This window comes from Panthera leo, chromosome B4 (genome assembly GCF_018350215.1).
Source record: "Panthera leo isolate Ple1 chromosome B4, P.leo_Ple1_pat1.1, whole genome shotgun sequence".
NCBI lineage: Eukaryota > Metazoa > Chordata > Mammalia > Carnivora > Felidae > Panthera > Panthera leo.
This window is the reverse complement of record NC_056685.1, coordinates 79841372-79863571: the sequence shown is the minus strand read 5'-3', so window position 1 is coordinate 79863571 and position 22200 is coordinate 79841372. Positions and strand designations below refer to the sequence as shown.

Sequence of the window (22200 nt, the reverse complement as noted above, 5' to 3'; positions counted from 1 at the left end):
AATGCAGGTTCAACATTCCCGAGGCCTCTCTGCCAGGCCGGGCAGGCGCCGATCTCCCTACCTTCTCTCCCCTTCCAGGGCGTTGGGCAGAGACCCGGAAGACTCGGTCCCTCTGGCTTGGTCCAATCCCGCCTCGGGAAGCGCCTTCGTTACCTGCTCCTCGGCTCCCCACGGCCACAGATGCAGGGCAGCCGCCTCCCGCCGGGGGAGGGAAGCCCCGGCCACCGCAGCCGCCGCCGCTGCCCGCCCTCCTTCCCTCCCTCCCTCTTTCTCGCCCTCCCTCCCTCTCTCCCTCCCTCGCGCGCTGCCGCTCGCGGGGCCCTCCCGCGGGCAACCTGTTCTGGACCAAATCCAGGTATCTCCGAAAGAGAGAGAGAGAGAGAGAGAGACAGAAGGACCTCTTACGTGGAAAAGAAAGAAAGAAAGACCCTTAACCGCGTTTATTTTCCAAGCTCTGACCACTGGCCGGCCTCTGTTCAGACGCCCTGGACACGGCCCTGTAGCAGCAGAGGTGTGCGGGGCCTGCTGCCTCGCCCACGCTGACCGCCGCGCCCCTCGCACAGCGCGCTCCACACTCTGGGCCGCCGCCCCCCGGCAGCCCAAACACCAAACAGACCTCAAGGTCCTTCCTACAGACTCAACATCCGGTCGCCCGCCTCGAGGCTGGCCTCCGCCCGCCCCGGAGCCCGCTCTGCTCCGTCTGCGGCCAAAGTCCACACACAATCCACCTTGCCCGTGCTCTCGCGCCGGGCCCGGACGCCCCTCCTGACCGAGGCGCCCGCCGGGCCACACTCGGCCCACGGTCCTGCCCGGGACTGCAAACCTCGTCCCCTGCACGGGACCCACACAAAGCCCAGTGCCCTGACGCTCCCACCCGCAGCCCCCAGTCCCCAGCCGCTGCTGCCCTTCACCTGTTCCCGAGAAAGGCTGCGTCTCCGAGCCGGGGCAAAGCCGTGGGAAAGCCGTGGGCCTGGGCGGAGGGTGCCGGGGCAACCGGGGAGCCGAGGTCCCAGGGAGGTTACAGAAGATCCGCCGGGCTAAGCCGGAGCCCCCGCAGCCCGCGAGATTATCTCAGAGACCAAAGCTCTCCTTGGCGAGCTCTTGCCTTTTCCTCCGTCTCCCGCAAGTCTTAAACACTCACACGCCGAGAGTTCAGCTCTATAAATCCTGCTCCTCTTTCCCATATCATAATTAAAAAAAACCAGTAGGGGAGGTTTTAACTTTTATTGCGATTTCTGGAGTTGGGCTGCGGAGCATATATTAAGTTTACGCTTATGCGCTCTCGGCGGGGAGGGTCCTTTAAGAAATAAAAATCCATCTTAATATCCGCAGACGAGAGAGATAATTTTTTCCCTCCTCTTCACGCTGTTTCTTCTGAAGACTCCCTTCCAGCGAAGCGAATAAATAATCACCATCGCCTTAGCCATAATCTACAGTCCCAGGGCCCCGGGGTGGACTCTGGCCACCAGCCTGGCCCTCACCTTGGCGGGATGAGAACTCACCCCATTTCCCAGGATTTGGGGAGGGGGACACCCCAGACTCCTGGCTCTGTGGCCACCCCCCATCAAGCCCACCAGCTCTGAAACGGAAATGGGGGCAGAGAGAGACTCAAAGAGCAAAAGTCGTTCATTGGTGAATTTCGGCCCATAAGGGACGCTCTCCCCAAGCCAAGCACTCCTGAGCACCCCGCCCCTGCCTGGGACTCCCTTCACTCCAACTGGCCCTGTGATTCTGACAGCTTGAAAACTCAGAGACTGCTAAGGGCTCCCAAACCAGGGGAGCCCCTGCCTGCCTCGCACCAGCTGGCCTTCCTCTCTGAAAACCTCCCTATTTCCCCGGGAGCCATAGAGAGATTTGAGCGTTTTCCTTCAAGGGAAGAGATTCTTTTCCCCCACAAAGGGCTGGGGGACAGACGGAAAGACAGACTAACAAATTCAGCTAGGGAGAAGAAAGGCTCTATCCCATTTTCTCCTCTAGCCTCCCTGGGGTAAAAGGAAATCTCTTTGTATAAGAAAGACAGAAAAATACGTGAAGTATTCACGTAAAAAATAGACGTGGGATTTGAGAGAGCCTGGAGGAGCCAGAGATACAGAAACAGAGACTCACACTCATACAGGGTTAGAAATATCCGCCCAGCAGACCACTGTGAGAATGTAGAACTCCAGGTATATATTTTGTTACAGGGACACAATTGTGTTCCCCTCTCCAAGTTGAGAATGTGTTAATAACCATACTATTTCCAAAGTAAGAGAACCAACAGCCTGTCCTCCTCCTTTTGGCTTTCTCTTTCCCAGTCTCTCTGAGAGCAGAGGTGTATCTCCCCATTCTTCCTGACACCCCCCCCCCCTCATTTTTTCTCTGCAGGCAGAGAAGCCTTTTTGGGGAGCCTTCTCTCTAGCCACCAGGGCCAGGATTGAGGAACCAGGTGGAGAAAGGAGGGGAAGAAGCTTTGCAAAGTTTCACATTGCTCAGATTCTCCTTTACTCCATTATCCTCCCCTCCTCCCCCTGGCATCAGCCAACAACCTTCCCAACAATATGGTAATGGTGGGCGCTGGCAGCCTCCGTTCACCCAGACATTTCCACACAGCGCAAAGACAAGCAGCTGCCTGACAGCCACAGACACAACAGACCCAGGCCTGTGGGCCACAGACAGCGAGACAGAGACTACAGCCAGGTTCCTGTCCTGATGTTTCCCAGTAGGGCGTGGGCGTGTGTGTGTGGGGGGGGGGGGGTTTCTACTTGGACTTGATGGCTTCCCTCTAACCTACTAATACCCTAAATATGCCCTTTCTCATTGGGGATGGAACTATAGAAGGGGAAGGGGAGGTGGCTGAGCTGGCGCTCAGAGTTCCCCAACTCTTGGGACCCCCCCACCCCAGTCACCCCACTTTTCTAAGGGGAAGCTCCAGCCCCAGCCAACTGGAGGCAGATTTTTGTCTTTGGAGGTGGCAGGTGAGAGAAACTGGCCCTTCCAGAGACTCCCTTCTCTTTCTGTGCTTCTCCTCTCTTCTACTGATCCTGCCCCACCCAGCTACCCAACTGAGCTGGCCCACCAGGCCACCTCTTACTCAAATTCCTGAATTTCCTTGGAATTGGCTAGACTTTCTTTGTCTGTCTCCATCAGCTGGGCCCAGGAAACAATAGCTGCAGGAAAAAACTCCTCTCCCTCACTCACAGGGATTGGGACAGGCTGAGGAGTGGACAGTATAAAACAGGGCTCTCCAGACTTGTCCTGCGGCCCCACTCACAGCTTGCCCTCATCAGTCTGTGCCCATTTGCCCTATCTGGGAGGGGGCTGTGGGGCAGTCCCACTGGGGAGGGAAGGAGCCGGGTAGGTGGGTTGGGGCCCTCGACGAAAACCGACTGATGTAACTCAGGCAGTTTCTTGTTGCCGAGTTCAAAACTCAATCCCAACAACATGAAACTACCTAAGCCACAGATCAGCTGAGCGAGCAGGGCGGGAGATTCGGCTTTGCATCTATCGGGAGGAGAAGGGAAGGGGGTTGGGGAAGGAAGAAATTCAGCCCCGTCCCCCTTTCCGCCCCCACAACCTCTCTAAGGACTAGAGAGTAGACTTTGGGTGGCTGGGTGGGTAGGGGGTCTGACTGCCCTCATCAGCCTCTGGTCTAAGCAAATTGCTCAGGGAAACTCTGGTGAAATGGGACCTCCAGCCGCCAAACCCCCCGCCCCGCCCCCAGCACCGCAGTGGAGCTATTCCCCTGCCTCTGGCTCTGGCCCTGGGGGAGGCTGGAGGGTCCTTCCACTCTTGAGCTGGGTCCCCTGTCTTGTCCATCTGGCTCTCCTGTGCTCTCCTCCTGGATTCCCTCCGATCCTCTCCCTCTCTCAGCTCTGCTTTGCTTCCCTGCATCTATGGGTGGCCGAACCAAGGCGCCTGTGCTCCAGAGCCTCTTCCAATCAGGCCACTTGCCTGGCAAAACCCCACGGCCAGGGAGCGTGGGGACCGAGAGCCTGAATAAGGCTCACATCCAAACCAGCAGAAAGCAGGAAACCCAAGCTTCAAGCTCCAGCCCTTTCTAGCCCACCCTCCCCGTTTCCCCCAGCAGACGACCAGACTGAGCAACATCTAGACCCATGTGTCGACCTCAAGGCGACCCTAAGTGCCCGTGTAGCGAAAGAAGCCAAAAACCACCAGTTCACCCCTTTAACAGCCGAACCCCAAGGCAGCGGGGTCGGGGAGGGGAGGAGAGGGAGCTCCCGGCCACTGCCCTCCACTGCGAGCGGCCACAAGGCAAGCCTGGGTTCTCAGCAAGCTCAGATGCCCGAAACACCTTCCTCCCTGTTGTGCCCGCGGCACGGCCGGGCACCTGGGGACGCCGCTAGTCCCCACTCCGCCGCCAAGAGAAGAACAAGAAACCGCTTCTCTTACCTTGTCGCCGCCTCCTCCTCCTGCCTCTGCCCGAGCTTCTGCTGCTGCTGTCGAGGGGGGGGGGGTGGCTGAGCTCCTCGTCCCCCTCCGGCGGTTAAGTTTATTCCTCTCCTTGGATAGGTGGGGGGCTCTTGGGGTTCCCCCAGCAGCGGTGGGGTGTGCCTGGCCCAGCACCCCAGGCAATCAGATCCGTCTGCTCCTCAAGATTGCAGTTTGCTCTCTGCCTCTTTCCCTCCTCCAGTCACCTTTAAATGCATCTTTTACTGCAGCACCACATTATATTTGCAGATCATAAAATCCACCTCTCGCGCGCACCAAGACCGTCCTGACATTACTGTTTTATGACCTTGACTTATTGTGGTCACCTGGATAATATTTAAATCAACGTTATGGTCTCTCACTTACATTAAACCCGCCAAGAGACATTCTAGAAAGGCTCTAGGAGATGAGTCAAACACAAAACACACACATCCACACACTCAGCCTCGTTGGGGGGGGGGGGTGTTGCTAAAAAAAACATTTAAAAACAAAAAACCACCCATTTGAGGATTACGATTCTGGAAATTTATTAGGATTTTCTTCTCCATTAAGGAAGCTACATGCAAAAGATACAACATACAGAATATCTTTAAATAACACAACTCCCAGACAGGGACAGGGCGATATTTGGGAGGGGGGGGGATTTCTGTCTTTGCTTCACTATGTTCTATTTTAAATTTTTAAATTTTTTTTGTATTCCTCTGGATGGAATTTCTGAGGTGTCAGTGGCGGGGGGATGTGGGGGTGCAGGGAGGATTGGGAGAAAAGCAGAAAGCAGTACAAATACGAGACTTCAAGCAGATTCTCAGAGCAACCAGGAGGTAAAGACACGGAGAGGGTTTGCTGGAGGCGCTGGGCGCTACGACAAACACACAAAACACTAGCCGAACTTTCCAAAACGTCTATTATCCTAAGGAGGAAATGCAGCAAGGAAGGAGCGATTCTGACTGTGCTCTGCGAGATTACAGACCTTCTCTGGTTTTTTTTCTTCCCTCTTTTCCCCCCTATGATCGGGTGGATTCGACCTTAACTTTGCATGGAGGACAGGATGGTTAGTGTGAGTGCGTGGGTGAGTGAGGGGTTGACACACACACCAGCCACACTCCCACCCTTGTCTATGCGGGCACACCACACCCCACACCCCGGCACCCCATTTCTCATGCTTTAGGTGGATGCATCTTCGCAGCACGAACCATAGGTCCCTTGGAAGGAGAGTCTGAGGTCTTTGCCTTTTTTTTGCAGGCGCGTTGCATTTATACTCAGGGAGGGAAAAAAAAATATACCACCAGGCACAAAGGGAGGAGGGGCGGGGAAAGGAAGGAGCGGGGAGAGGGGGGAGGGGGAGGGGAGGCCGCGCGCTCAGGTGAAATTAAAATTGGAGGTCAGTTCCCGGATCCGATTCTCTCGGTTCATTTTCTTGAGTTTCATTCTGCGATTTTGAAACCAGATTTTGACTTGTCTGTCTGTAAGGTTAATGGTCTTGCTAATCTCCAGGCGGCGCTCTCGCGTCAAATACATATTGAACAGAAATTCTTTCTCCAATTCCAGCGTCTGGTGTTTAGTATAGGGGCACCTCTTCTTCCTTCCGCTCTTTGCTGTCAGCCAATTTCCTGTGGTGTTTTCTGCCTTTATCTCCTCTGTTAAAAATAACATTATTTACATAAGTATCCCTTGAAGAGGCAAACCCTCGCTGCTGCCAGCCAGCTGTGGGGGCGGCTGAGGGAGCACAGGGGGGCTGCTTTCACCCCACAGGCCTGACTGGTGGGGTCCTCTTGGGCTCAGGGCTCTTAGAATTTCTTTGGGGTCCTGACTTACGTGGGGGGAAAGACAGACAGTTCTCGCCTCCAAAGCATTTATTAATTAAATTACCCCAATCCACCTTGACCTAGCAGATTCTGAGTACTCCCACTCTCCCTCAGCTTCCTGACCCTGGCACGCGCTCTCAACCTCACCAGGCCCTCCCTCCTCTGTGTTTCATTCCAGTTCTGGAAAAATCCAACTAGAAGGAAAAGCGCCTCCTAGGCCTCATACGGGGTTGCAGAGTCCCCCCTGCTGCCTAGAGCAATTCCCAGAGAGCTTTGACCCCTTTCAACTCAGTGGAGGGATGTTGTCGCCTTAGGCTCTGTGGCCAGAGGCCACCGCAGCTGTCCCTGCACCAGACCCCCAGCCCTTGTTCCCACCTGAAGTGCCACAGAGCAACTCTGCCCCTTTCAATCTCCCGTTGCCAGCTCTTCCTCTCCTGGCCATTTCCCCCAGGTGTGAGTAGCTGAAGCAGGGTTGCTGGTGCAGGCAGCAGAGGTCAGGGGCAACAGCTCTGGGGCGTGCTGAGGGGTCCTCAGACAACTGCCCTAGCCATGGGACCTAAGGTCAAGGGAGAGAGATATCCTGAGGAAATGCAGCCTCCTGGAAATCTCCACCTAGTCTACAGAGATATGTATGCCTGTACATACATGTGTATTCCTGTAGAGATGCACACTGTCACACATATGTACACACATAGGCACACACGTGTCTATTTATATAAGGAGATGCTATAGACATAGTGTGTGTTTCTCATTATCTTATTGACAACTTCTCTCCTTGGTACACATGTTGGCTGGAATGGACCAGCCTTGCTCCTCAAGCAGCAGAAGAGACCTTGGCCATCTTTTCTAGGGAAAAAAACCCCAGAGTCCAGACACTCAAGAAGGGCACCCAGCAAAGGATTCTGCTGATGGCTCTGTGCTCTATCTCCCCGCTTTGCCAAATGTAACTGCCAGATTCCTCGCTCTTATCTTCCTGGGGAGCGGGACAGGGCCCTGGGGGAATCAAGAGGCACACACACACACACACACACACAAAAGCAAACTTGAGGTTATAGTTTTAGACATTTGAATGTCCTTAATTCCGCTCCAGCCTCTGCACCTGCAGCTTCTTGCCAAATTGTTTAGAGGCTCTCCGCATCTAACTCTGTCCTATTTATTTTCTTATTGGGGTTGTTGGGTTTGGGGGGGAAGGGAGAAATTACAAATGAGGAAGTCTGGCCAAAAGCCCTCTTGGCTGTGGCCTGGTTGAGACACCATATGGGGGAGGGTGGTGAGAGCAAGAAAGGCAGAGGCAAAGTGCAGAGTTAGAGGGATTAGTTGGGGTGGAGGGGCTTAGGTTGTTGTGGGCAGGGGAGGAGAGGAAGGGTTGCCTACCCCAACGGGGGCAGTCCCAGTTAGGAGGTAGACTTGTTAACTTTGACTTTGCTTTTGGTGGGGGGTTAGGAGGCAGGTTTTCCCATCCTAAAATCGTGTCCCAACAAAGCTCAGAGCCTGGGGAGGGGGCACAAAATTAAACTTTCACGCTGCACATGTGCCACAGGGAAGCCTCCGTGGGTGTGTGTACCTCACTCCTGCAGCCTCATGAGCACACCCGTGCTCATCTTCTGGCTGAGGAGACACCCAAGAGGGCAAAGCTCTACCCTTGCCCGCCAAAACAGTGTGTGTGCGTGTGTGCGTGTTTGAGAGGGAGCGGGCATGCGTGAGTGTGCGCTAAGCCTGCGAGAGGCGTGTGTGTGAGTGTGACACAGGTCGCCGCCAGGCATGCGTGTGCGCCGCATCCATATACAAAGCGCCACAAGATCCAGGCCGCCCCCAGTCTGCTCAGCTCTTTCTCAGTATTCCATCTCCCTCTACACCCAAAGAGCCCCATTTATATACAGCCTCCAGTAGCCAGTGCCATGGGAAACAGGTTTATTCCTCTCCTCCCAGTTGGGCCTTTTCTGATGTTTTTTGTTTCAACTTTTCAGGGAAAGTCGGTCCCCTCAGGCTCCCTCCGCAGCTCCCATTTCCCCCACATTCTTTCTCCAGGTGTCAGAGAAAGGTCCTGGAGGCCCCCAGTTCCTGCAGCAGAAATGAATCTTGAACCCTGAGCTTGAACTCTGGATAGGCTTTCTCTCTCCAACCCAAATCACGATGAAATCCAACTAAAGCAACATTCCCTTTCAGGAGAAGACCGCTTGCCACGCACACAGAAATTTTCCAACCACTCATTTGTAAGCTGCTTTTGGAAGACAACGAAAAAAAAATTTTTTTTTGAAATTTAAGTAGAGAAAGAAAAAGGAAAAAAAATTAACAGGGGAGACAAAAAAGAACTTACAACATCCCAAATGCCCTGTTCCAACGCCATCCCCAAGCCAGGCGTTTGGGGGAAGGAGGGAGGGACGTGGCGGTCAGCCCTTCACCTCCACCTCTTTCTGCCCCAGCCCCGCTGCCTGAGGCCCCCCCAGCTGAGCCCAAACCGCAGGAGCCCAAACCACAAGCACAAATCAGACTCACAAACAACAAATCGCGCTTCGAAGGAAACAATTTTCAACTGGGAAAACGCAGGAAAGCGAAATCCCCCTTCTCCCAAGCCTTCCCTAGTTGCTGGCCCAAGATCGCCATTTTAAGCTTTTTGCGAGCTTCTGACCCGAATGGGGGACATCAGCCCCCCCAGTCACCACCGCAAAGCAAGCAAACCGAAGCCAGCACGCGCCCGGGAGCCGTCATCAGCCCTGGGCAGCACAAGGAGCCTGCAGGCTGCCCGCGGTGCGCACCACTCCCGGGTCTCGGCGCCCACGGCCGCTGCCGGCCCGGCCCCTCCACTCTGCCGCTTACCTTCCTTAGCCAAATGACGCGCCACCAGCCTGGCGCTCAGCAGACACGAGTCGCAAGCCGGGATCGCATTCCCGGGACCGTCCAGGGCCTCCTCGGCCCAACCCTCCCCTTGCCCCCGCCCCAGCCACGAAGACCAAGTGCCCGAGCGTCCCAGCCGGGCCGCGGCCCAGGCGGCCTTACCTTTCGCTTCGTTATCCGAGGTGTCTGGGCTGGAGTCCGCGGTTTTGGCCCGCTCCTTTTCGCTCTCCAAGGGGCTGCCTTTTGGGCCCGCCAGGCTCTGCTCGGTCTTGATCTCATTGGGGCTAGGGGTCTGGCTGTCGGACTTGGGGGTCTCAGGGAAACTCACTTTGCCCCCGAGCTGGGGCGACTCCAGATGTTCGGCGCGCGGGTTGAGACTGGCCCGCTGCTCAAAAGGGGCTTCGAAGTCGTTGGCCCCGGCACAGTGGGGCGGCTTGTCCAGCGCGGAGTAGCTCGGGCTGGCGCGGTAGTAGCTGGGCACGGGTACCTCGTGCTCCCCGAGGCAGGACTCCTGCAGGGGGTGGGAGTAGAGAGCTGCCTCGGGGCCACTTTTCGCCCGCTTCTCTGCGCTGTACATGCAGCAGACATTCTCCTCCTTGACACTAGGTGGGTAGGAGCAGGAGGACAGCGGCCTGCCAACAGGTTGTTCCAGGCGGTAGGTGGCTTTGGGGTCGCCCCAGGAGTCCAGCTGCGAGAGGTAGGACGGGTAGGTGTTGAGGGCGAGGTTGGGGCTGCTGCCCTCGTCCCTCTTGGAGAGCGAGGGCGCGAGCCCGCAGCCCCTCATCACCCCGCAGTTGAAGTCACTCCCAGATTGCATATACATGCCTGCGCTCCGGCTATAGCGCTCTCCTCCGCCGGGCGCAGCCAAGGGCTCAGCGTACGAGTTCGGAGTTACATTGCGAGGGCATGTCATTTTCAGAGAGAGGGGTTTTTAAGGAGCAATACTACAGCGGAGGAGCTGACATCTTTTTTTTTCCCCATCCGGGAGGGGGGGCGGTTGGAGGGGCGGGAGGGAAAAGAAGGGGAGGGGGGGAAATATCAGCTCCATAATTATCCGCGCATTCAGTTCTCACCATGTGACGGCTAGACCAATGGGATTTGAAAATGGCCTTGATGATTCAGACGGCCGTGACGTCAGCGGGGTCAAGTTGTCGGCAGGCGGAGCGCGCAGCGTGGAGTAACAGCGCCACCTAGCAGCCGCCTCGGGGTAGGGGCGCCGGAGCCCTTCCCCGCGAACAAAGGAAGCGCCCCCGGGGCGGCAGGGGCAGGAGAGGGGTGGAGGAAGGTGGGAGGGGGGGTTCTAGGAAGAATGGGGTTTGTTTACCCGGGAACAAGCTTGTAACTCTTGGGGAAAGTGGGGCGGAGAGGGGGGAAATGCAGGAGAGAGGGAGAGATCAAGGCATCTCGGGGCTCAAAACAGTCAAATTCAAATTAAAAGGTCAAGACACGATTCAGGTACTTCTTCCCTTCGCTTCACCTCTTCTTTTCCTCTCCTGGCCTCTGGGCCCCGCTTCTTCCCTTGGGATGGGTGTGGGGTGAACTTGGTGGGGAGGGCTCCAGTGGGCAGAGAAAGGGAGAAAAAGTTAAGGAATCCCAAACAGAACTAAACTTCCTGCTCTCCCGCGTCCCGGTTCGCCGGGCTTGGCCCGGGAGCTCAGTTCCCGGACCTCTCCGCTCATGGAAGCTGGTTGAGTTCTAAGTGCCCCGTGGGGCTTGACGGAGGAACCTCCAGTGTCTGGAGTGGACCAAGGAGGGGGTCACCATCACTTCAGGACTGCTCCAGGAGGGTAAAGGAGGTTTCCAGTGGATCTAGGGGTCGGGGGAGGAGGAAGCCGAAGACCAGAGGCACCGGCTCCCCGACCCCGGGAGCGCAGCCCGGCCTTTGCAGGGTGGGCGGCTCCTGGGTCACCATCTCAGGGGCTGGAAGGCTTTGGCCTTGGAGTCGGTTCGGCTGCTTTGCTGCAGGCCTTGGCGGCCCTCGCTTTCCAATTGACCTTGCCCCCACTAAAACAGGGAATATTCCCAGAGAGAAAGAGGGAGCCTGCGGGGCCTCCGCTGGTTTGTGGGGAGTCACGTATCACACGGGGAAACTAGGACACCAGATGCGACAAAATCCTACCCAGAGACGTGTCCTTTGCAGAGCGAATGGGCTGGGGGGGGGGGGCGTTTTTAAATGGGGGAGAGGAACCAGCCTGTTTTTGTGGGTTTTATTTTTTAATAAAGGGAAAGGAGAAATAAGGGACAGGGTATATTTTAAATAGTTCTTTCCGTTTCTCCATGGCCTTTCTCCCAAAGCGAACTAAACTCTCCACCCCTTCCTCAGGAAACGGAATCTGGAGAATAACTTGTCTTTCCGGTCGCCCCGCATTTCCCCCCACCCCGGACGAAGCCCGGGGTTTCGATTTTCCAAAGGGCTGGAGTCTGGCCGGGCAAGGACCGGTGCTCAGGGCGCCCTGGCGTGGAGTGTGGAGGCTGGATCGCTCCTGGAGAGGCCCAAGCCAGCGGCTGCTAGAAAAGGACTTCGGAAAGAAATCAGCCGAACTCTCTCATCCAGGGGGCAAGAGAGGAGGCACAGGGGTCCCTGGATCCCCGGGAATCCTGGAAGAAAATGTGTAATGTGTGACTTGTTTGCAGGGCCAGCCAGGGGGAGAGTAGAAAGGGTTTTGTGTTTTCATTTGCAGGGGTCGCCGTGGGCTCGGCGCAGGGGTTGGCCGGGGCAAGGTTAGGCTGTTTAGGCCCCAGACGAGACTTGGGACAGCCCGGGCGGCACTTAATCCAGGGAGCCATTTGTCCCACCGCCCACCCCTCGGGAAACGGCGGAGACTTTATGGCCACTCTGTTTGTATTATCTGCATAAGTCTTTCCCCACCAGTTTGATCGAAACTGTTCGCTTTTACGAGGACCCAACGAAAATTCCCCGTCATATTTATCAGCCGGGGATAAAAATTTAGTATGGGAACTGATATTTCCTCATTTATGGGGCGATGAAATTAAAGACCAAAGCAATTGAGAATTATATGGCTTTGGGGGGGTTCCCTCCCCCCCTCTTTCACATCTCCTTTATTTTCCCGCCTGGTGTGCCTGTCCCTGGAGTTTGGCGTCCCAGTCTCCTGCCCTTGCCCCCTGTTTGGGGGTCTGCTGGGCCCTCTCCTTCACACCCAGGTACCGCTTGGCCAACCTTAGCTTTTCCTAGTTTTTCTCTCGGTGTCCGTAGCTGGGGGCCTCCCGGAGCCTCTGCCCCGGCCACGCTGGGATCTGGCTGGGGTGGTGGAGGGTTGCCAAGAGCTTCGCAGGGGAAGAATGGGAGCCCAGCCTGGGAGGGGGCAAGGAAGGGGGTGGGGGGTGAAGAGGACAAACTCCAGATTACCTCTCAAAAACAGCAAGCCCCAAGACTTAACCTGGGGAACTAACGGGAGAGGAGCAGAGTCACTCCGCCTCCGGACCGGCTCTCCCTACCAGCCCGACACCCACCCCAAACTCACTCCTTACCTCAGCCATGGGAGGGGTTGGAGTCGCTTCAGAATTCTTGCCATTATTAATGGAAATTATCCCCCCCGGGAGAAGGAGCCTCCCGCCTCGGCTCTCACCTCCTCACAAGAACGAATAGTGTTTAAAGTTGAAATAATTAAAAGTATGATAAACACGGCCCATTAATGAAAAAAGAAATCAAATTCATCAGCCTAAGTGGGACCCCCGGTGGGACAAACGTTTGCCTCTAATTACGCAGGATAAACGCAAACCCCGAGCTGTTAAACGAGACCCCCGAGCGGACGCAGACTTGAATAACTTGTTGGGTTTTTGCAGACTTTGGGATTCTGCCCCAGTGGAGACGAAAGAAAGGAAAGCGTGAGGGTGAGGATGGGGGCGAGGGGGGCATTTGAGCGGGTCCAAGGAAGTACAGTCGGATGTGGGTCCCAGCCCTGCCCCCTTGGGCTCCGTCTTTTCCGAGGCCACGAGCAAAGGCCGTTTCCGTCCTATTGTCCGGGCCTGGCGTTCAAAGGCACTCGGGCTGCCACGGCCAAGCCGCTGCCCGCACCCACCGGCCCTACCCCGCAGAGCCAAGACCCTCAGGCCTGCACCCCTGGGGAACTGGATTGGGGTCCAGAGAAGTCTGCGCTGCTGCATTCACCCTGTTAAACCATTTTCCCAACTTTCCGGGAGGGCTGAGAGACCTGTGCCTATGTCTGACGCCAGGGCTCCCCTTCTTGCCTCAATTTGGGGATGTGAAAATCCAAGGGCTGCCGGCCAGACCAGTGCTCAGGCTGTGCCTACTTGTCGACCAATCCCACCCACCCGGAGAACCCTGGCATTGTGTGCGTCTCTTCCCGGTAGGACAGCAGAACCTGGAAGGGCAGCAGGGATGGGGGGCTGGGCCTGTGGGACGGGGAGTAAGAGAGCGGACAAGGGTGCTCCTTGCTAGCTCCTTGCATATTCCAGGAAGATCGGTGGTTCCAGAGGGCAGGCTGAGGGCTGGGGCACTAGGGGTCCCCATGTGAAAACAGAAGAAGGAAAATGCAGTGCTCAACGAACAGAAAGGGACCGCGACTGTTTTCCGGGCTCTAGCCCTCCAAGTGCCCCCCAGAAACACCCCGATTTTTCCAAGGAAAAATTAGAGTTTCCCAAAGAGGTTCAGGAAATCATCTGGGAAATGCCAAAGGTGAAGTGAAAAAAGGAAGAGCGTCTCTCCCTTTGGGGTAAAATAATAAAATAAAATCATAATGAAGTTTGTGTGTTGAAATCTCTTCAAGTGAAATGGAAAACAAAATCACACCAGTGGTGAAAGTTGCAGGAGGTTTTCCTCTTGTTTTGGAGGCCCAGACAAATCATTTTCATCCCAAAACTTGAAGGAAAAATTTGCTTTTGACTTCACTAACACAAGGCTCTGGCCAGGCTGAGCTGGGAGCAGGGAAATCCTGGGCAAACTGAAGAATGCTCAGAAGCCCAGGAAGGCGATTTTCAAACAGGTATGAGAGAGACATGGGAGACCCGGACACTTGGAGGGACCTCTAGTCCACTCCGGATCTCACAGCCACCCTGGCAACCCGGCCGTCAGAGTTCCTCTCACATCTGGACGTTGTGCACATTTGCACCCAGATGCTATGGAATTTACCCGTTCACGTACTGGTCGAAATTGTGCTTAGTTGTGTGCACACAGCCACAAACAGTCACCTTTACCTAAAAAACACGCTCCCTGCACTCCCCATATCCTGAAGTCTGATAACCTAAGCCAGCACAACTGCATTCTTGCCCTGCCGAAGCCGGCCAATAATTTTGCTTTGCCTCTTGAATCGAAACCAGACAGAAAAGACTTTGGAAAGAAGCTTGGAGAGAAGGAGACAGATGGGAGTGTGTCTTTGTCAGGGGGAGCCTTGCCCCCCACTTTAGCGATTTGCTCCCAAGTTGCCCCAGTAGATTGGGTTTCCAGCGGGAAGTCAGGGCTGTGGTCGGGCCGGCTTGCTCCGGAGAAAAACCCCATTCCTCCCTTACCGACTAAATTCCTTTTCGGAGATCCGTTTTCCATCTTTTTTTCCCCTTCCTTCCTTCCTTCCTTCCTTCCTTCCTTCCTTCCTTTTTGTTCATCCCTCTTTCTCTTTATTTGCTTCTTTCTCTTTCTCTTTTTCTTTCCTTCTTTTCCCCCTGCAATTTATTTTTTCCTTCATTTTTTCTGATCTCTCCTCTTTCTTAATTCATCGTTTTCTTCATTTCCTTCTTCCCTTTTTCTTCCTTTATTACACAATTTGTTCTTTGCTCTTTTCTTTCCTCCTCAATGTTTTTCTTCCCCCGTGACTTTCTCCATACCCTCCCCCCCCCCCTGCCAACCTTTCTTGTTTTTCTCTGTTGTGCAGGGTTCAGGGAGGGGAAGGCACCAGGCTCGGTCGCATCTCTCCCCAGCCTCACTGCTCAGGCTTGGAGTTGACCTTCTCCTGCCTTCAGCCTTAATAACTCGGCTCCTTACAAGGCGAAGTGTATGGCTGCCAGCGGCCGGCAGCCAGGCCTCAGCAGTCGCCATTAGAGGAAAAGAAAAGCGGGCGCTGGGGCCGGTTCCTACTGACTCCGATGGCTCCCTGAAGGGCCCGGTTCGAGGGCTCAGGTGTCTTCAATTCCGTCACCGCAAAGGAGGCTCGTCCACCAGGTCTGTCTTTGGAGAAGTCGCTCCATCTTTGTCCTGATCTCCAGAGCTGAACAGTAAAATAGCCTTGACTTGAGCCCAACTGGCATCCCCAAGGCTGGGGAAATGAAGGAGTGGGGTTCTGTCAGTCCCAGACGAGTGGGGGGGGGGACAGATCCAAGGGGTCACTGGTGGGCTTAGCAGCCCAAAGCCATGTTCCCACATGAGCACCTTTGTTCTCTGAGCTTCCGGACTGCAGCCTGCTGGCCCTCCTTCTCCTTCAGTCTTGCAACCACTCAAGCCCTGGAACCTCTGGGCAGGAATTTCTTGGCGTTTTGAATCCTGTCTTTCTTCAAAACCCAGTGTGGACCTTGCAAGAAACAGGGAGGCAAAACTATGTGTGTAGACTCTCCCAAATCAGCGGTCTGAGTCAAGGTTATGGGTCTCTACTTTGTGCAGTGGGTTGAGGGAATGTTTGGGGCTGTGTGTGTGGGGGGGGGGCGGGGAAATGATGTCTGCAAGAGAACAAGAGGGTGTGATGGGGAATGTCTGGGCCTGCTGACATTGTCCAAACTTTGGGGGTCTGTGAGGGTATGTCTCAAGAGCTGAGTGGCGGGGACTCTTGCAGGCCCACAGCCTCTGTTAGTCGGTAGCCCCCAAAGCTGGGCTCAAGGTGGGCCTCAGGAAAAAGCGGACTCCAACCTTTAAGCCTTGTTTTGCCTTAGGCAGAGCGAGGCAGCTTCAGACACCACTGCCTCCCCCACCCGTGCCCCAGAACCTCTCTCCCCACAACCTCCCAAAGATCCTGAAATTTCATTCCATGGCGAAACCAAAACTTTAAGTTTTTTAAAAAGGGAGGAGGAATCTTGTAAAACTTTTATGCCAAACAAAGTTATAAAAACTTCCCGGGCGTTGCCTTTTCCAAAGGTTTATATGAATAATAAAGAGTGTAGTCGCGTGCACACGGTTCTGGCGGGCTCGGAGCAGGGAGGGTTCAGCAAACAGCATTATTCCGCCCTGGGGCACCAGGAAACCCCTGGGACTGCCCCCTTGAGGGAATATTGGCCCAGAAACGAATTGCCCTACAGATTCCTGAGAGGGGCGGGGAGAGGGAAGGGGTGGCGCCCTTGACTTCCTTGAAGTTCAAAGTTCTTCTTTGCTCTGGTGAGAAAATCCCTCTCTGCCCTCAGTCCACTCGAGAAAAAAGCCCCAAGTAGTTTTTCTCCCTCTGGTGGAGAAGTGGCTCTAGGTATGCCCATGTCGGTTTACCTTTCAGACAGCTGGTATGCATCTTTCTTGCTTCCCCAAAGCAGAACTGCCTGTCCTCTCCATCCGGGACACCTAGAACGTGTGGGCTTTCTCTCAGGGGTGCTTGGTGGGGTTGTGTGAGCTGTCTTTCAAGGGGCCCTGGCATCCCAATTCCTCAGCAACCCAGGGGTCTGAGGGACAAAGAAACCCCAGCGCAAGGCTGGCCCCAACCTATTTCTCCCTGCAAATTCCCAAAGTTCCCCCTGCACCCCTAAAGCCCGTAGCGAGAGGGGGAGGGGCCCAGAGTGCTCTCTCTCAGCCCACACCACTTAATACCCTTGTAAACTCCCACGTGCGCTATAAACTTGGATTTTTACAACCAACATTCCTCCTTAGCTCCGAGAAACTTTGAACTCGGCCTCGGGTTTATTTACTGGGGGGTGGGGGGGGGGTGGGGAGCTGGGAGCTGGGAGCTGAGAAAAGCTGGAAGAGAAGAGGGGGAAAATGCGGGGCAAGAGGGTAATGGCGTGGGGGTCTGGGGTGTGTTGGGGGAGCCAAGACCATCCGCTGTGGGTTTGTTTACTATTTAGAGCGGAAGCATTTTCTAACACAGGCCAGACTGGGTCGTTAAGGGCGAAATGAAACTGGGTTTAGAGGCGCGGGGGGGTGCTTTATGGCGGCGTCTAGACGAAGATCTTTTGTTCCCGGCCAGCGCCTCGGCTGGAGGGGATTACCCAGAGAGGCTGAGCCCAGAATGCCCCTGACCGGCGAGGGGGGTTGGACGTCCCAGGGGCCAGAAGGTGGGTTTGTTTGGGGGACAGAGACCCCTTTTTTCTCTTTTTAGAGGGTTGCCAGGGACTGGCAGGTTCCTGGGTCGGGTCACAGAAGCCTTTGTTTTTCTTTTTCTATGACCCCCCACACATACACCCACACCCCTAGCCTTCCGAAATCCCTCCTGGGGCCAGGGATCTTTCCTGGGATGCATCTTGCAAGGAAAGTGGTAGTTGTAGGTTTTAAATCTTTTTCTCCAAAATCACTATCCATTCAGAGATTAATATTTTGCCTTATAAACAGGTTTGCTCTATAGAGTTATCTCCATCTTATTTTATAGGCAACATGGCCAGCAGGCCAACAGTATTCCTTCATACGACTAGGGGATAAATATCATGGCTAGAGGGGTCTTGCGCATACACATACATACACACACAGAGGACCCTCAGTTGCATTATTGCTGATGCTCATAAACACTGCCAGCAGTTACACACCACAGAGGACACAAGCCCTTAATGTGCATGTGGTCAGGTTTACTCCATCCTACAGCAAAAAGTATACATATAATATCCCTTCTCATGTGCACCCATAGGTACACTGACTTAAAATATTTGTGTGTGGGCACATAAGGGAATTGTGGGGCTGCCTATATACCTTAGCTTGCAAATTCCATCTGAAGACTCACATGTACACATTACAGATTCAGATACTTAAGCTGCATGGATCCCTGTCATCAAAAACAACGACGGAGCCTGGATGTGATTGTCCACCCTCAAGGTGTTTTGCCTTTCATTCCACAGAGGTGTACTGACCAAAACATTTTCTTTGACTTATATAAGAACAGTTTCCAAAGAGAGGGAAAAGATGAGAGAATTAGTTCCAAATCTTTGCCCCTAAATAACGAATTTGGAGCAGAGACTGACAGAGTGCCCCCACTGAAAGCACTTGAAAGGACTGTGGTTATCTTTATACCAAAAAAAAAAAAAAAAAAAAAAAAAAAAGCAGCAAATATAGATGGGTGTGGTGAATCTCCCATGGGTCACCTCCATATCCAGTACCCCACCTCATGCCAACCCTTTACAAAACAAATCTCTGGGGCTTTCTACTCTGGGAGACCCAATGTATAAACATCAGGGTGGCCCCAATCTAGCATCTAGTTGTGTCTGGAGGACGGACCCTGGCCATTTGTGCCTGAGGGGAGGGGGGCCCGGCCCTACCTTTCCACCCTCAGGGGCCAGTCTTGGTGAAGAAAGGGAGGGGGCTGGTTTCTCTTCCTCTTCCCTCCCTCCTTCAAAACTGTATATAAAAATTCCAATACAGTCTTCTCATGGAGAAAAAAAAAAAAATGAAAGCCCTACCCTCAACCCTGCACATTTAACTGCGACAGACGGAGACATCTGGCGGGAGGGCGGTGGAGCCAAGAAAATTCCTATAAATTTAAATTCGATGATGGTTACAATTAACTCCACAACAAACGTGTACTTAAACAGAAAGCGTTGCTGGGAGTTTGGACGCGGCTCGGGCTGCACGTGAGAAAGGAGAGCTTTAAGAGTAGCACCGTAATGTCCTCAGCTTGAGAGCAGGAGGAAGCTACCGCCAGGCTCTGCCCCAGCCAGCAGAGTGAGGGTGCAGGCTCACCAGCTCCGGCCTACCTCAACTTCACCAGCCTGTCCTCACCAGCTGGGCTCTCCCCGCCTTCCTCCTCCTCCGCCTTGGGAGCACTGAGGATTTTAAGAGGAGAGGGGCTAATAAAAGGGTCAAATAAAATCATAATATTGAACAGAATGAAATATCTTTATTTGCCACCAAAAAAAAAAAATTCACAGCAATCCCTCTGGGACGGGAGTAGGGTGGGGATTGCACACGTACACGCGCACTCACGCACATGGAGAGAGATAGATGATTGGAATCTCATTCCAGGCGAGTCCTCCCCCCCCCCCCACCCCGTCCCCTCTGGGTAGAAAGCAACGCTTGTGAAATTTATTTACAAAAATTCAGGCCCCAGCATGGGGGAGGCGCCCAATCCCACCTCCCTACGGCTTCCTCCACCCCAATCTTTTTTTTTCCTTAAAAAAAAAAAAAAAGGGGAAGTAACAACTGCATAGACTATATAGCTATAAATCCATGGAGTGGGGCACGTTTGGAAATAGGTTAGGAAACCTCAATGCACCAGTTAAGAAATTTCAAAAAAGGACTCTACACGTTCACGGGGAGAACAACTAGGCTCAGGCGGGGCCTGGGCGCAGACGGAGGTAGGACAAGGACTTTGCACACCTAACACCAGGTCGAAGGTACAGAAATTTCACAGCAAGGCAAGATCACATTTAGCTGCCCCCTAGCAGTGGGGCTAGGTGGGATAGGGGCGGGGAGCCCGAGATGTCTCCCCTCGCAGACACGGTGTCTTAGCAGATCTTTTCACTTGGGCAAGGGAAGGCTTTTGGTTCAAGGATTGTTCTCTCAGGCGCCCACGACTCTCGCCCCTCCCCCACCCAATCCAAGCAGCAAGACATTGTCGCGAGGTGTGTTTTCTTTTAAATAAAGAGTCTTGGCCTCGGAGCCAGCTATGTCCACTCGCCTTGGGTCGGACACTTCCCTTCCACCCTCTTTCCAGGCTCGGTCCCTGTCCCACAGCGAGAGTCAGACGGAAGGTGGAGGAGGTTCCAGAAAGAAGTGCGGGCGACGGCAGTGGGGGCCAGCCCTGGCCACAGTCCAGTTTTCCACCCGCGGAAAGAAGGCGAGTTAGAAAATAAAAAATAAAAATAAAATAAAATAATTTCCCCCTTTTCCCCCCCTCCCCCAAAAGGGCCCGGTCTGCGGTTACAGCAGAGGGTTTCCCGAGAAATACTGCAGCCGGTCTCTGCTTAGTTTTTTTTCTTTCATTCTTCTGTTCTGAAACCAAATTTTCACTTGTCGGTCCGTCAGGTTCAGCATCCGGGACAGCTGCAGCCGCTTCTCTTTGTTGATATACACGTTGAAGAAAAACTCTCGCTCGAGTTCCCGGATCTGGAATTTCGAATAAGGGCAGCGCTTCTTGCGGGTGCGGGGGGCGTCTGGAGGGGAGGGGAGGGGGCAAGTGCGAGGAGAGGGGAGAGAGACACGTGAGACCCGGGCGACCCCAGCCCGCTGAGCGCTCAGCGGCCCTTCTCCCAGCCCACCGCCAGGCAGCCCTCCCGCCGGGCCGGCCTGCTCTCCTCGCCCGGGCCGCGGTGCTGGGGCAAGCCCCGGACCCCCTGCCAGGTCCGGCTCGTCCGATCCCGGCCACCGCAGGGTCGGCGCCCCTCCCCTCGGGCGAGAGCCTTGGCTGACGGAGTCTGGGGGAGAAGGAAGCCAGCCGGGCCAAGTGCGTCCCGGGAGGGGGGGGGGGGCGCCTGCCCAGCCGCTGTCCTCTGCCCCTTCCTGCGCTGCCCTCCTAGTGGCTCTGAGAACCCACCACCCCTCCCCCCCTCCCCCAAATCTAGGGGGACCGCGGAGAACAGGCGCGAAGAAGTGAGATCGGGCGGGAGCAGTGGGGAGGCGGGGAGGAAGCGAGCGAGCAGGCACCAAAGCCACCCGAAAGCCGCTTCCGGGGGCCCTGGCGCCCCAGGACGCCCGGCGGGGCCGCGCCTGCCCAGCTACCGGGCTAGGCCGGCGCTGAGGCCGAGGACCGCAGTGAAACACGGAGACCCAGGCCTGGAGCCTAGGGAGCCCCCTGAGCCGCCTCTCCCCACCCCCTGTCGCCAGGCTCCCCGGCTGGCTGGCTGGGGTTCTGCTCAAGGACCCGCGAACACATAGTTTGAACATTTCAAAAATAGTTTTTAAAAGAAGCAGAGGAGTCCCGGCTGGCCTCTCCGGTCTCAGGTTCTGCTCCATTGCCTCTCCCCCACCACTCCCCCTCTCTGAGTTTCTCCCTGTCTTTCCCTCGCCCTCCCCTTTCTCCCCCTCCACCCCTCCCCTCCGTCCCACCCCCCGGCAGCCCGGCTCCCCATCCTTCCTTAAATGCTCTTCTAAGTTCACGATCAAAGTTAATATCGCTCGCGATGGTGGCGCTTTTAAAAATTTCACAGACCGAGGGAGATAACGGGGAGGGGGGTTCACCCGGCTTTTCCAAAGAGCCCTTTTCCCTCCCTCCCCACCCCTTCTCCATCGTAAAAAGTCGAGTCGTTGGGAGAGAGGGCTTTGTAGGTTATAATAAAATCCTTTGAATGCTTATAAAACTCCACATAAAATCGGACTGACCCAAAACACGAGGCCGTCCCCGCTCCCCTCGCCTCCCCCCTGCTCTCGCCCTCCCTCTCCCGCTCCCTCCCGCGCTGCCCGCCTGTATCCCGGCCGCTGCTACCTACTGGGGGCGGCTCCCTTGGCCGGCTCCTTGGCCGCGGAGTGGGCTGAACCGGACGAGCTGGGATTCGTGTTTTCCTCCTCGGCCTCGGCCTCGGCACCCGCCTCAGCCCGGGACGCCAGTCCCGAGGCCGGGGGCGCCTCAGGCTCCCCCTTGGCCTCGCCCTTGCCCGGGCAGGGGGGCTCGGCCGGCGCGTCGCCGCCGCCGCAGTAGGCGTTGTCGAAGAAACGGTCGAAGGCTTGAGGCAGGACGCTGTTCTTGTTGACTGAGGAGTAGAAGCCGGCGGGGGCTGCGTGCGGGGCGCTGGGGTGGTGGTGGCCGCCGTAGGAGCCTTCGTTTTTCATGAGGATCTCGGTGACCGTGGAAGGAGGCAGGCACTCCCGGTGCATGAGCTCGTCGGCCGCCGCATAGCAGGAGGAGTAGCTGTTCCGGTGGTGCCACTTGCCGGATGGCTCCAGGCCGTAGGAGACCTCCCGGACCGGGGGCACTTGGGCTGAGTAGGGGTAGGAGATCTGTCGAGAGGGGGCCTGGGGCAGGAAGGAGGAGACCGTGGAGAACTCGGGCACGTAGTAAGTGCAACTGGGCAGATAGAGGTTGGAGGCGCAGCTCCCTCGCTCGCCGAAATCAGCGCCCCTCTCCTTGCGCGACGGCGAGCAGAAGTTGCCCAGGTTGACCGAGTTAAACAT

The 22200-nt window shown here is 55.4% G+C and overlaps 2 protein-coding genes across 2 annotated transcripts; both read right to left on the bottom strand.

The window, feature by feature from the left end:
• Window positions 1-5777: 5777 nt before the first annotated feature.
• On the bottom strand, window positions 5778-9981 carry HOXC10 (homeobox C10). The gene is made up of 2 exons (XM_042944569.1): window positions 9231-9981; window positions 5778-6065 (listed from the first exon to the last, which is right to left on the bottom strand). Exons 1-2 carry the CDS (start codon window positions 9979-9981, stop codon window positions 5788-5790), a joined length of 1029 nt encoding a protein of 342 aa, XP_042800503.1. The 3' UTR covers window positions 5778-5787.
• A 10032-nt stretch (window positions 9982-20013) lies between these two features.
• Window positions 20014-22200, bottom strand: HOXC11 (homeobox C11). Its single transcript, XM_042944567.1, has 2 exons — window positions 21519-22200; window positions 20014-20246 (listed from the first exon to the last, which is right to left on the bottom strand). Exons 1-2 carry the CDS (start codon window positions 22198-22200, stop codon window positions 20014-20016), a joined length of 915 nt encoding a protein of 304 aa, XP_042800501.1.

What these genes read in the sequence shown, in the direction of transcription:
- HOXC11 (XM_042944567.1), bottom strand. Translation starts at nt 22,200, where the DNA reads ATGTTTAACTCGGTCAACCTGGGCAACTTCTGCTCGCCGTCGCGCAAG. An exon ending in GGCCAAGGGAGCCGCCCCCA is followed by an intron (nt 20,247 to 21,518) that starts GTAGGTAGCAGC and finishes CCTCCCCTCCAG; the next exon opens with ACGCCCCCCGCACCCGCAAG.
- HOXC10 (XM_042944569.1), bottom strand. Translation starts at nt 9,981, where the DNA reads ATGACATGCCCTCGCAATGTAACTCCGAACTCGTACGCTGAGCCCTTG. An exon ending in CTCGGATAACGAAGCGAAAG is followed by an intron (nt 6,066 to 9,230) that starts GTAAGGCCGCCT and finishes TATTTTTAACAG; the next exon opens with AGGAGATAAAGGCAGAAAAC.